Source organism: Pristiophorus japonicus, chromosome 8, assembly GCF_044704955.1.
Source record: "Pristiophorus japonicus isolate sPriJap1 chromosome 8, sPriJap1.hap1, whole genome shotgun sequence".
Taxonomy (NCBI): Eukaryota; Metazoa; Chordata; class Chondrichthyes; family Pristiophoridae; genus Pristiophorus; species Pristiophorus japonicus.
The window spans coordinates 125,252,914-125,266,576 of NC_091984.1; the positions used below are offsets into that span (position 1 = coordinate 125,252,914).

Below are 13,663 nucleotides of genomic sequence, written 5' to 3' on the forward strand. Positions count from 1 at the left end.
CTGGGTGAAGACGTTTCCCCTCAAATCCCCTCTAAACTTCCTGCCAATTACCTTAAATCTATGCCCCGTAGTTGTTGACCTCTCTGCTAAGGTAAATAGGTCCTACCTATCCACTCTATCGAGGCCCCTCATAATTTTATACACCTCATTAAGGCATCCCCTCAGTCTCCTCTGTTCCAAAGAAAACAAACCCAGCCTATCCAATCTTCCCTCATAGCTAAAATTCTCCAGTTCAGGCAACATCCTCGTAAATCTCCTCTGTACCCTCTCGAGTGCAATCACATCTTTCCTGGATGTTTCCTGTCCTGTAATTAGGTCTTTCTGAAGCACCATTTCCCATCCAAAAAGGGAGGGCATGTAATCCGTGCCCAAGCCTCAGCCATCACTACCCTGGCTGCCAGGAACGGGTCCAATAACACTGGCTTTTTCTCGCGCTGATAAATAGTACCTCACCTTCCATCAGCGTTCCTCCGCCATTGGAACACAACAACAGGAGTAGGCCATTCAGGCCCTTGAGCCTGTTCTGCCATTCAATGAGCATGGCTGACCTGTACTGTAACTCCATCTACTTGCCTTAGTTCCATATCCCTTAATACCCCTGCCTAACAAAAATCAACCAACCTCAATTTTGAAATTTTCAATTGACCCCCAGCCTCAGCAGCTTTTTGGCGGGGAGCGAGTTCCATATTTCCACTGCCCTTTGTGTAAAGAAGTGCTTCCTGACACCACCCATGAACGGCCGAACTCTAATTTTAATGTTACGCCCCTTGATCTGGACTCTTCCCACCAGAGGCAATAGTTTTGGCTGAAATCACGATAGACAGGGGTTGCAAATCTGTGGCATTGCACGCCAGTCACTAAAAGCCCAGATTAGCAATGGCCTCTCACCAAGAGCCTTTATTTTGTTAACATGTTGCAAATGAGATTGGACAAGTTAAGTGTCCTCGGGAAATAAGAGAACACCAGGAATATTTAATTAAGCTCTGCTGTACTTGACCTGTTCTGTACTTTGACCCTAATTGAACACATCAATGAAAGACATCAGTCACTTTCAATCCCATCACAAGCTGCCTGAAGGGGCTGCATCGGAACAAGAACCAAATTCTGCCTGGATCTCAGATGATTTAATTTACTGCCTGACACCTCTGAAGAAGTGAAATGCCTGACAAAGATTTAGCACGATAGTATTAACTCAAGAGATCGGTAAGAGAGTGTTGATTCATTCAAACGGCAGGTATTAGGTGTCACAGGGAGACCTCGCAGCCCGTCCCCTCACCCTCCCACCTTTCGATATTCGATGTGGGGCTTCAGGTAAGGGTGACACAATCAGGCAGGAGGAGAAAAGGGGGCATGGGGGCAGGGGGCACGGTACACCGGCACATGGCAAGAAATGGGGTGTGAGGTAATAATGAGAGGGTGGCAGTGGGTCATGGAGGGCGTAGGGTCTTACTACAGTTGTACAGGGCCTTGGTGAGGTCACACCTTGAATATTGTGTTCAGTTTTGGTCTCCTAATCTGGGGAAGGACATTCTTGCTATTAAGGGAGTGCAGTGAAGGTTCACCAGACTGATTCCCGAGATGGCAGGACTGACATATGAAGAAAGACGGGATCGACTAGGCTTATATTCACTGGAATTTAGAAGAATGAGAGGGGATCTCATAGAAACATATAAAATTCTGACGGGACTGGACAGATTAGATGCAGCAAGAATGTTCCTGATTTTGGGGAAGTCCAGAAGCAAGGGTCCCAGTCTAAGGGTAAGGGGTAAGCCATTTAGGACCGAGATGAGGAAAAACTTCTTCACTCAGAGAATTGTGAACCTGTGGAATTCTCTACCACAGAAAGTTGTTGAGGCCAGTTCGTTAGATATATTCAAGAGGGAGTTAGATGTGGCCCTTACGGCTAAAGGGATCAAGGGGTATGGAGAGAAAGCAGGAATGGGGTACTGAAGTTGCAAAAAGGATCAGCCATGATCATATTGAGTGGTGGTGCAGGCTCGAAGGGCCGAATGGCCAATCCTGCACCTATTTTCTAAGTATGGCATGAAGGGGCAAGTGTATCACTGCCGGCTGGTCTGATTAGAATTAGCTTCACTTTTCTTCTTAGCACTTCCAGCTCATCTGGTTTTTATATTCGCCCGTATTGTTGGTGCGTCTCCTCGCTCTCCTTCACCTCGGGTCACAGTGTGGGGGTAGTGGGTGCGGGAGCCGGATTAAGGGCCTGATGGGCCTGGGGCAAACTGATCCAAATGGGCCTATAGTTATGTTTGTTCATGTTCATTACATTAGATATATGATTCTGATTCTGAATATGAAAACATAGGCCAGTATATTCAACATGAAAGCATATATTCTGTACCATGTAGGTATATATTCCGGAAATCTCAACGGGTCAGGCAGCATCTGTAGAGAAAAATAGAGTTAATGTTTCGGGTCGATGACCCTTCGTCAGAACATCAGGGCATCGACCTGAAATGTTAACTCTGTTTTTCTCTCCACAGATTGCTGCCTGACCCGCTGTGATTTCCAACATTTTCTGTTTTTATTTCAGATTCCAGCATCCGCAATATTTTGCTTAGGTATATATTCTGGTTCTGGTAACATTGCAATCTAGATTCCTATATATATGTACAGTCTTGTTTTTCCTCTCTTATTGTCTATTCTATACAGCCTATTTGGGAGGCCTTATATTTTTTTCCTACATCTATTTGGTAGGCCTGGGGCTGCAGCCCCATCCACCCCATGGTTAATCCGCCCCTAGCGGGGGCGGGAGGGTGGGGGCTGGTCATCATAGAAGGTATTCGCGTCTGATCTAGGGACGGGACTGCACACACACAAGACTCGAGTGAAAGACCATTGTTGCGAGATTGCTCACGGAGGGCGTGCCATGTAGAGGTGACCAACTCCACTGAGCATCAGACTGACTGGCTGCGTCTCTGCATAAAAAGAGGCCGATACAAGAACAAACAGACATTCGCTTTCTACAATGCTTCGCCAATGACTATCGGGAGTGCTTCTTCAGACGCACAGGCTTCTTTTGCCGAAAGATTTGAATCTCAGCCCGGTCGGTCAAGTGGAACGGTTTTAAGTAAACACTTGGTAAACTGTTTCATTCGCTGTGTAATCCGCTCTCAATTTAGTTCCTGAAATGAAAGGATTGAGAACAGCTCCCTCAGGAGACTATACTGGCCAATAAAACCCTCAAAGATCCCAACTGTCATTAGCGAGTTTGCAAAGGGTGGGGGTGGGGGGGGGGTCAAATTAATTGTACTGACACTTTACAAATGGTTGGATTTCATGCTTCATTGACCCTGAAGGATGGGAGTTAAACGGCACGCTTCAAACACTCTCCCCGGGGAGGGTCCAGCTCCACGTGGCATGTTTACCAGCCGCCCCTCCCCTCCCCTTCCCTGAACACAAGGCTGAGGAAGTCCGCATGAGATAACCGGCAGTCTGTGTCCTCACAGCAGCCACCTGCTGCCTCGCTAAAGCTTCAGTAATCCAAGGAAAGCTCAAGCCGTCACCTCCCAATCCTCCTCTTCACAAAGACCCAGCAGATTCATTAACCCTTACCGCTTGCACAAGTTTCAGTCGCTAAGATCAAGCATCCTGCCACATGATCTGTTGGACACTTCTCTGTGTACAGGGCAGCAACAGTCCCTGGGCAGTGCCCTCACCCCACGGCACTGTGTTCAGGGCAATAACAGTCCCTGGGTAATGCCCTAACCCCATGGCACTGTGTACAGGGCAATAACAGTCCTTGGGCAATGCCCTAACCCCATGGCATTGTGTACAGGGCAGTAACAGTCCCTGGGCAATGCCCTCACCCCACAGCACTGTGTTCAGGGCAGTGGCAATCCTGGGCAGTGCCCTAATCTACTGGCACTGTGTACAGGATTGGTAATATCCTGAGCATCACCTGAATCCAGTCGCAATACATTTCTGATTAAAATGTTAACATTTGAAAGCTGGGAAAAGATGCAAGGCGCAAACACCTCACCCAGTTGTAATCAACTACCTAATTGGTCAGTTTAAGAGCCTGAGAAACAGCACATGGTGTTGGTTCTGTGACTGACACCAACTTTATGATTGCGGGCATCTGTTTCCGCAGGAGCTTTCTTACCAATTGTAGTAACGTAGAAATTCAACAAATACTGACCACCTTCATCCTCCCTGAATAAACAGACAGAATCCGATTCCAAAATAGACTCGAGAGTCTGATCACAGTAACATCAGTGCCATGGAGTAGATGCACTGGAATGGAATCAATTCCCTTCACTCCACATATTCCGCCGTACCCCTCCTCACAAATGGATTGGACCAGCAGTAACAACAATTATTTATTTGGATGCAAACTATAAAGAAATGACTGCGCTCTTTCCAAGTATTGTTTCCTCTGCCATGGCACAGTGGGTAGCACACTCATCTCTGAACTAGGAGGTGGTGGTTTCAAGTCTGATTCCACAGACTTGAGCACAAATTCTAGGCTGACACATGTGTGCAGTGCTGAGGGAGTGCTGCACTGTCAGAGGTGCTATCTTTCGGATGAGACATTGGTCCTGAAATCCCGGCCTCCCCGGGTCCGTACGTTGTGTACACAGACGCAGCAAGGCATCGCAAAAGCCGTTTTTTGGCGCACGATGCACATGCGCTGAAAAACGGCTTTTCCGATCTGTCAAGCTCCAGCTTGACAGATCCTCCGTATCCCCACAGCCAGGACATTCGCATGGGCAAGATTGCGGTATTTACCCGTCCCTTGTCCAGCGAATGTCCTGAAAACTCTTGCGCCTGGTAAAAGCAGGTGCAGAGCATACTTTTACCAGCATAAGAGTTTTAAAACACACAAAAACATATAAAAATAAAATTTAAAAAACACATTTTAATGTTAAAAACCCTGCCTACTGAGGTAAGTTTATTTTAAACCATAATTTAAAATTTTTTTTTTTAAATCGGAAAAATATATATTTTGTCTAAGATATTTATTAACTTTAATTTAAATTAATGTTAAATATGTGATTTTTTTTCTATTTTTTAATTTGTGTTTGGGTGTTTGGGGGATTTCTCAATAATAATAATCATAAGAACTCCTACTTACGGAGTTCCCATTATTATGAATGAGAAAATACTGTACTTGGATTGGCTGCCCAGTGCCATGTGACTCCAGCTCCAGCATACAGATGTCCAGACATGCACATGCTCCGATGCGCAGGGACAGGAGGCCTCAGGACCGGGATCGCTGGTGGGCACAGCAGGATAAGGTAGGTGTGCATCTTTTTAGCCGTTTTCTGTCGAGCTCCCGCGGGAAGCAGAGGACCGGGATTTCAGGGCCATTAGGTGAAACTATTTTGAAGAAGAGCAGGAGATTTCTCCCTGGATTCCTGGCCAATATTTATTTCTCAACCAACATCACTAAAACACAGATTATCTGCTCATTATCACATTGCTGTTTGTGGGACCTTGCTGTGTGCAAATTGGCCGCCGTGTTGGAAGGAAGGAAGGGAAGGAAGGAAGAGAAGGAAGAGAAGGAAGGAAGGACTTGTATTTATTTAGTGCCTTTCATGATCACCGGCCATCACAAAGCACTTTATAGCCAATGAAGTACTTTTGGAGTGTAGTCATTGGCTGTAAAGCTCTGTGGGACAGCCTGAGGTTGTGAAGGGCCCGAGATTAAGGCTCTATGTAAAGGCAGGTCTTTCTTTCCTTGCTTGAATGTAGTGTTAACACACACAAACACAAACACACAGAGGGAAAAGGGAGCACTTAGATAGACCACCTTTTAAGGTCCTCACCTGCCAGCCTATTGTTGACCCGATTGTGCCGTGACCACAGCCACAAAATGGCCTGGTCGGAACTGCTGACCCGATCCATGGATTCCGCTGCCATGGCTTCGAAATGGGTGGCGCACTCCCGACAGCCGAAGAAGTGTTTGACGTATAGCCTCAAGGTGTGGAGAACCTCCAGAGGGTCAGTCCGAGCATCTGAGGGAAGATGGAAAAAGGGAAAGAAAATCACTGGCAAGACCAGCGCCCAGGAGCGGTACCCCTCATCCCCCAATGCTCTGCGCCAGCCAGTGGCATCATTGAGAGACCAGGGGTCATTGCTAGGGTCATTCTCCATGATGCGATCACTCCCGATCTCCCCACCCACCTTGAGTCTCCCCTTTGCTGGGGTCACTACCCTTCCCCTTTGCTGGGATCGGTTCCCCCCTTTACTGGGGGTGGTTTCCTCCTTTGCTGCGCTTCATTCCCCACGATGCTGGGGTCACTTCCTCCTCCCTCCCCCTTTGTCCCTTTGAGCCCCACCCCCTTGCTAGTCCCCCTTCAGTAGCTCACTCACACAGCCATTCTTCACATGCGAGCCTAGACGACACTGCTGGCCGGTTAATTTTAGTCGGGGGTGGTGCTCAGAACCAAACTCGTTCCTGCCCTCCCGCGTACACACACTTGCAGCAGCAGGCAGCAATTGGGAGAGGAAACCGTGCATAATTTGCCACCCGCTGCAGTCCAGCACTGCTGAATTCAACTCTAATGTCCCACTGCTGCCCTGACTGAGACCCCCTAACTTGGCACAACCTGGAGATTGAATGTGGGATCCTGATGCTCTTTATTCCTCAGTCTCCACTGGGAAACACACTTACCAACTGTTGTACTGGGGGAGCCTCAAGGACATACCTGCTGTGGAAAACAAAACCTTCCTTGCAATCTCTACCAGAGAAGGAGTAAGGCCATGGGAACACCACCACCGACAGGTTCCCCTCCCAGTCACATACCATCATGACTTGGACATATATTGTCCTTCCTGCATCGTTGCTGGGTCAAAGTCCTGGATCTCCCAACCGAACAGCATTGCAGGAGTACAATCAGCACAGGGACTGCAACGGTTCAATGAGTAGAGCCATCATTACTTTCTCAGGGCAACTAGAGATGGTCAATAAATGTGGTCTTACCAGTATTGGCCACATCTCAAGAATATATATATATTTTTTAAAGAGGACTCATCTGATTTTGAGTAACAAATTTAAATGCTTCCAAACCAGGACACTCTGTAACTGAGAGACATTTATTATATTCATTCACGGGATGTGGGCATTGCTGACAAGGCCAGCATTTATCCCTACTGTCCTTCAGGAGGTGGTGGCGAAAGTACTCCCACAGACCAGATGGGAGGGAGTTCCAGGATTTTGACCCAACGACGATGAAGGAATGGTGATATATTTCCAAGTCAGAATGGTGTCGGCCGTGCACCCCAAAAAGATAAAAGTGAACATTGGTGGAGAGTATTCCATCACACTCCTGACTTGTGCCTTGTAGACGGTGGAAATGCTTTGAGGAGTCAGGAGGTGAGTCACTCGCTGCAGAATACCCAGCCTCTGACCTGCTCTTGTAGCCACAGTATTTATGTGGCTGGTCCAGTTGAGTTTCTGGTCAATGGTGACCCAAAGGATGTTAATGGTGGGGGATTCGACGATGGTAATGACATTGAATGTAAGGGGAGGTAGTTGGACTCTCCATGGTTGGATATGGTCAATGCCTGGCACTTGTGTGGTGCGAATGGTACTTGCCACTTAGCAGCCCAGGCCTGAATGTTGTCCAGGTCTTGCTGCATGTGGGCATGGACTACTTCATTATCTGGGGAGTTGCAAATGGAACTAAACACTGTGCAATCATCAGCGAACATCTCCACTTCTGACCTTATCATTGATGGAGGGAATGTCATTGATGAAGCAGCTGAAGATGATTGGGCCTAGGACATTGCCCTGAGGAACTCCTGCAACGACATCCTGGGGCTGAGATGATTGATCTCCAACAACCACAACCATCTTCCTTTGTGCTAGGTATGATTCCAACCAGTGGTGAGTTTTCCCCCTGATTCCCAGTAACTTCAATTTTACTAGGGCTCCTTGATGCCACACTCGGTCAAAGGGGCAGTCCCTATTGCCTCCTATTATGTTTCTCACACCCTGTTTGAGCGCTCAAGTTAACACAGTTTGTGATTGTAAGCTTTATCCGATACCCAATGCCCCTGAGCTGCCCACCAAAGACAAACCGCTTGGACACTCCTTTCAATACGCAGTCTCCCTGTTGCCTACTTTCTGCGGTGCAGGTGAGAGCCTCGCAAAACTGCCAACCCACCGGGCATGTTTGTCCCATAGCTGCAAAGGGTACAATGTGTGTTGGTTACATTTTATTTTTAATGTTTTACACTCACACAAGCCTCATGTAAGTAAGGTCACTGTGAGCTGTTCATCTATCCTAGCATCTGCAGGTCAAGTTTATTTATTAATTCTGACCCTTGAATGTGAATCATTTTAAGCTTCCCCAAAAGCACCCCCATCTCTCCCCCATCTTCTTTTTCCTCTAACATGTCACCATCATGAGTGTGGCTGCTGGTGTACTGTGTACATGGATAAGTGCCAACAAAGACACTGTTGATCCACAGGGCTCAACTCAGTGGAGATGCAGTTAAAATATGAGGAACATATAGTTTTGGTTCTGGGCCAAGTCTTTACGATTTCCCCCAAATCTCTCGCCTGGCAAGTCTCTCACAGTCAGCATCGGTCTCACTCATCTCAACCAAGACTCAGTCTCGCACACCGAATTCTCCCACACTATCAGATCTTGCCATATTATCAATGCTCTTTCTGCAGTTTGCTGTTTCCTTCTATGGAAGGAGTTTGTTTCTCCCATATCCAGGGTGACGTGTTACAGGGAAGGGGTGAGAAAGCAGAGTGTGCATCCTGTGCGACCAGTTGTAATTTTGACCGCGGTCATTTCTGCCACATTCATACATAATCAGATGGGAGCGGAGGGTGGAACCTGACATGCTACCCGCAGTAGGGAACATGGCTCTTAACATCCGTGGTGTACCATTGGGTGGAATAGCTGTCAATCATCAAGTGAGGTGGATAGGTCAGTGTGGCTGGCGGGGAGGGGTTAGGCCAAAGGGCGGGGGAGGGGTTAGGGTGATTGACAGGGGGAGGGGTTAGGGTAACGGGGGAGGGGTTAGGTGCCGGGCAGGGGAGGGTTTAGAGTGATGGCAGGGGAGGGTTTAGGGTGATGGGTGGGGGAGGGGTTAGGATGACGGGGAGCGGGTTAGGGTGACGGAGGATGGGTTAGGGTGACCAGGAAGAGGTTAGGGTGACAGGGGAGGGTTTAGGGTGATGGGGGAGGGGTTAGTGTGACGGGGGAGGGCTTAGGGTGAGGGGGGAGAAGTTAAGGTGACGGGGAAGGGTTACGGTGACGGGGAAGGGTTAGCGTGATGGGAGTAGTTAGGATGACAGGGGAGGGGTTAGAGTGACGGGGGAGGGGTTAGAGTGACGGGGGAGAGGTTAGAGTGACGGGGGAGAGGTTAGAGTGACGGGGGAGAGGTTAGGGTGACGGGGGAGAGGTTAGAGTGACGGGGGAGAGGTTAGAGTGACGGGGGAGAGGTTAGAGTGACGGGGGAGGGGTTAGAGTGACGGGAGAGGGATTAGAGTGACGGGGGAGGGCTTAGAGTGACGGGAGAGGGCTTAGAGTGACGGGGGAGGGCTTAGAGTGACGGGGAGGGCTTAGAGTGACGGGGAGCGATTAGAGTGACAGGGGAGGAATTAGAGTGACAGGGGAAGAGTTAGAGTGACAGGGGAGGAATTAGAGTGACAGAGGAGGAGTTAGAGTGACAGGGGAGGAGTTAGGGTGTCAGTAGAGGGGTTAGGGTGACAGGGGCGGGGTTAGGGTGACAGGGGAGGAGTTAGGGTGACAGGGGAGGATTTAGGATGACTGGGGAAGGTTAGAGTGACAGGGAAGCGGTTAGAGTAACAGGGGAGGTTTTAGAGTGATAGGGGAGGAGTTAGAGTGACAGGGAAGGGGTTAGAGTGACAGGGAAGGGGTTAGAGTGACAGGGAAGGTGTTCGGGTGACAGGGAAGGAGTTAGGGTGACAGGGAAGGAGTTAGGGTGACAGGGGAGGAGTTAGGGTGACAGGGGAGGGGTTAGGGTGACAGGGGAGGAGTTAGGGTGACAGGGGAGGAGTTAGGGTGACAGGGGAGGGGTTAGGGTGACAGGGGAGGGGTTAGGGTGACAGGGGAGGAGTTAGGGTTACAGGGGAGGAGTTAGGGTGACAGGGGAGGGGTTAGGATGTCTGGCAGCGGAAGGGTTGGGACGACTGGCTTATAAATGAAGGCTTTTCCAAAATTATAACCAGAAATATACTTTCTTTTAACCAATCTGGAGGCACTCTATGGCGAGTACCTATCACAAATGAAGTTATCTTCACTTTTAAGGCAAGAGATTGATTTTACAAAACGTAGAAAGATGAAGCCTTACGTTTTCGCTTGCATGTTGATGTTTCGTTGCATTTTGCAGCCTGCACTGTCAAGAGGTGGAACAGAGTCCAGAGGGAGCATGGGTAACCTCGGAACTGAGGCCTGCTACCTTGGCAACCCACCCAATTTACTCCAGTTGGTAACAAGGCCCCAGTTACCTAGGAACCAAAGAACAAAATTACTACTTTGACACTTCCAGAACATGTCTGGAATACTTTACATACAAACGTGTGCGGAAGCTGACAATCAGACACATTAAAGCTGAGCAGCACAAACCGAACTGAATATTATCATTAGGAACAGGAATGGGTCATTCAGCCATTGCATGGGACGAGAAATCCAGAGACCTCGACTAACGATCCAAGGACGTGAGTTCAAATTCTAACGCAGCAGCTGTGGAATTTAAATTCAGTTAATTAAATAAATTTGGAATTAAAAAGCTAGTGTCAGTAATGGTGACCATGGCTCAATTGGATTGTCTTTAAAAAAAATATCTGGTTCACTAATGTCTGTTAAGGAAGGAACTCTGCCGTCCTTACCTGATCTGGCCTACATGTGACTCCAGACCCACAGCAGCGTAGTCGCCTCTTAAGGGGAAATGGTCGGGTCGTTTGTGGCTCCCGTTAGCACCCCTGGCGATGACCTTTCGCCCTGGCGCAGCATCGCTCCCGACTCCCACAGAACTCCATGGGGGTTTAGCGGCGGTGCTAACCGGCTGCGCCCCGGGCCGCTGCTTTGGCCATGACGACGCCATCACCGTGCGCAGCGGCCCATATTTGCCCTGCAGCGAAAATCCGGTAGCACCCCGTGACGCTGATGCGAGCGATGCCCGCGGGCTGTAGGCCACTCGCGGGGCGAACATTAAAGGTGAGGTGTGGCGGCAAAAGATAAACAAAATGGCCGACTTACCGTGGTCGTGGCCTTCTTAATTGCAGATCACGGGGTCCGTGCCGCGATCTTGCAGCCCGGCACTCCGCGTGTGTGACGGGCTGTTGCCAGGGCACCCCGCTCCCTGGTGGTCTAGCGATGGCCCCCTCTCCCTCCTGCAGAGTCGGCAGCTTGGAATTGAAAATTGGAGCTTTTGCACTCCATTTCCTCTTGGGGATTATAAGCCCAATATAGATCGTCGGGCGGGGCGTCCCGCCTTGTGGCTGTTACTGCCCCCAACTGGATTTTCAGTCGTTAACTGCGCTCTGAAATGGCCGAGCAAGCCCTCAGTTGTACCAAACTGCTATGAAAAATAATAATAAAGAATAAAATCGCACAAACGACCCGACATCAACATCGGCACCGGCTTCTGACATGACAACGGCACACCCAGCCCAGTCAATCCTGAAAATTCGTCCTTGCTAACATCTGGGGACTCTTCCAAAATTAGAAGAGCTGTTCCACAGACTAGTCAAGCAACAGCCTGACATCGTCATACTAACAGAATCATACCTTTCAGCCAATGTTCCAGAATCCTCCATTAACATCAGTCCAATCCCACCGGCAGAATGGCTGAGCGCACTGGAAACAGCAAACAGTATGGACCCCTACAGCATCCTGGCTGTCGTGCTGAAGGCTTATGCTCCAGAACTAGCCACGCCTCTAGCCAAGCTGTTCCGGTACAGCTGCAACTTTGGCATCTACCTGACAATGTGGAAAACTGCCCAGGTATGTCGTATCCACAAAAAGCAGGACAATTCCAATCCTGCCAAATATCACTGTTATGTATTCAACCCTTTGTAACCTGCATGACACCTGATCACCAGAGGGCCCACCTGTTGGAGTCTCAAGGGAGCCCAGCATCCCTTGGGAGCACAGTATATAAGCAGGCCACCCACAAGTTACCTGCACTCTGGAATCTTATTAAAGGAGCTAAGGTCACACTTGCTCATTGTACACCGTACTCAGTTTCCACCTTTATTGTGAGTATACCAATTGGCGACGAGGTAACATAGAAAATAGGTGCAGGAGTAGGCCATTCGGCCCTTCGAGCCTGCACCACCATTCAATAAGATCATGGCTGATCATTCACCTCAGTACTCCTTTCTTGCTTTCTTGCCATACCCCTTGATCCCTTTAGCCATAAGGGCCTTATCTAACTCCCTCTTGAATATATCCAGTGAACGGGCATCAACAACTCTCTGCGGCAGGGAACTCCACAGGTTAACAACTCTCAGAGTGAAAAAGTTTCTCCTCATCTCAGTCCGAAATGGCCTACCCCTTATCCTAAGACTATGTCCCCTGGTTCTGGACTTCTCCAACATCGGGAACATTCTTCCCGCATCTAACCTGTCCATTCCCGTCAGAATCTTGTATGTTTCTATGAGATCCCCTCTCATCCTTCTAAACTCCAGTGAATAAAGGCCCAGTTGATCCAGTCTTTCCTCATATGTCAGCCCAGCCATCACTGGAATCAGTCTGGTGAACCTTCGCTGCACTCCCTCAATAGCAAGAACGTCCTTCCTCAGACTAGGAGACCAAAACTGAACACCATATTCCAGGTGAGGCCTCACTAAGGCCCTGTACAACTGCAGTAAGACCTCCCTGCTTCTATATTCAAATCCCCTCGCTATGAAGGCCAACATACCATTTGCCTTCTTCACCGCCTGCTGTACCTGCTTGCCCACTTTCAGCGATTGATGAACCATGACACCCAGGTCTCGTTGCACCTCCCCTTTTCCTAGTCTGCTGCCATTCAGATAATATTTTGCCTTCGTGTTTTTGCTCCCAAAATGGATAACCTCACATTTATCCACATTATACTGCATCTGCCATGCATTTGCCCACTCACCTAACCTGTCCAAGTCACCCTGCAGCCTCTTAGCGTCCTCCTCACAGCTCACACCGCCACCCAGTTTAGTGTCATCTGCAAACTTGGAGATATTACACTCTATTCCTTCATCCAAATCGTGAATGTATATTGTAAAGAGCTGTGGTCCCAGCACTGAGCCCTGCGGCACTCCACCAGTCACTGCCTGCCATTCTGAAAAGGACCCGTTTACCCCAACTCTCTGCTTCCTGTCTGCCAACCAGTTCCCTATCCACATCAGCATATTACCCCCAATACCATGTGCTTTGATTTTGCACAACAATCTCTTGTGCGGGACCTTGTCAAAAGCCTTCTGAAAGTCCAAATACACCACATCCACCGGTTCTCCCTTGTCCACTCTGCTAGTTACATCCTCAAAAAATTCCAGAAGATTCGTCAGGCATGATTTCCCTTTCATAAATCCATGCTGACTTGGTCCGATCCTGTCACTGCTTTCCAAATGTGCTGCTATTGCATCCTTCATGATCGATTCCAACATTTTCCCCACTACTGATGTCAAGCTAACCGGTCTATAATTACCCGTTTTCTCTCTCCCTCCCTTTTTTAA

At 48.8% G+C, this 13,663-nt stretch overlaps 1 protein-coding gene across 1 annotated transcript in view; it reads right to left on the bottom strand.

Moving 5' to 3' along the window:
• Positions 1-13,663, bottom strand: part of qsox1 (quiescin Q6 sulfhydryl oxidase 1) — a 175,188-nt gene that overhangs the window by 16,429 nt on the left and 145,096 nt on the right. Inside the window, exons 10-11 of the mRNA XM_070886224.1 lie at positions 10,300-10,456; positions 5,790-5,978 (exon numbers count right to left, since the gene is read on the bottom strand). Of these exons, the coding sequence (XP_070742325.1) occupies positions 5,790-5,978; positions 10,300-10,456 (346 nt within the window). The remainder of the gene's footprint in view (positions 1-5,789; positions 5,979-10,299; positions 10,457-13,663) is intronic.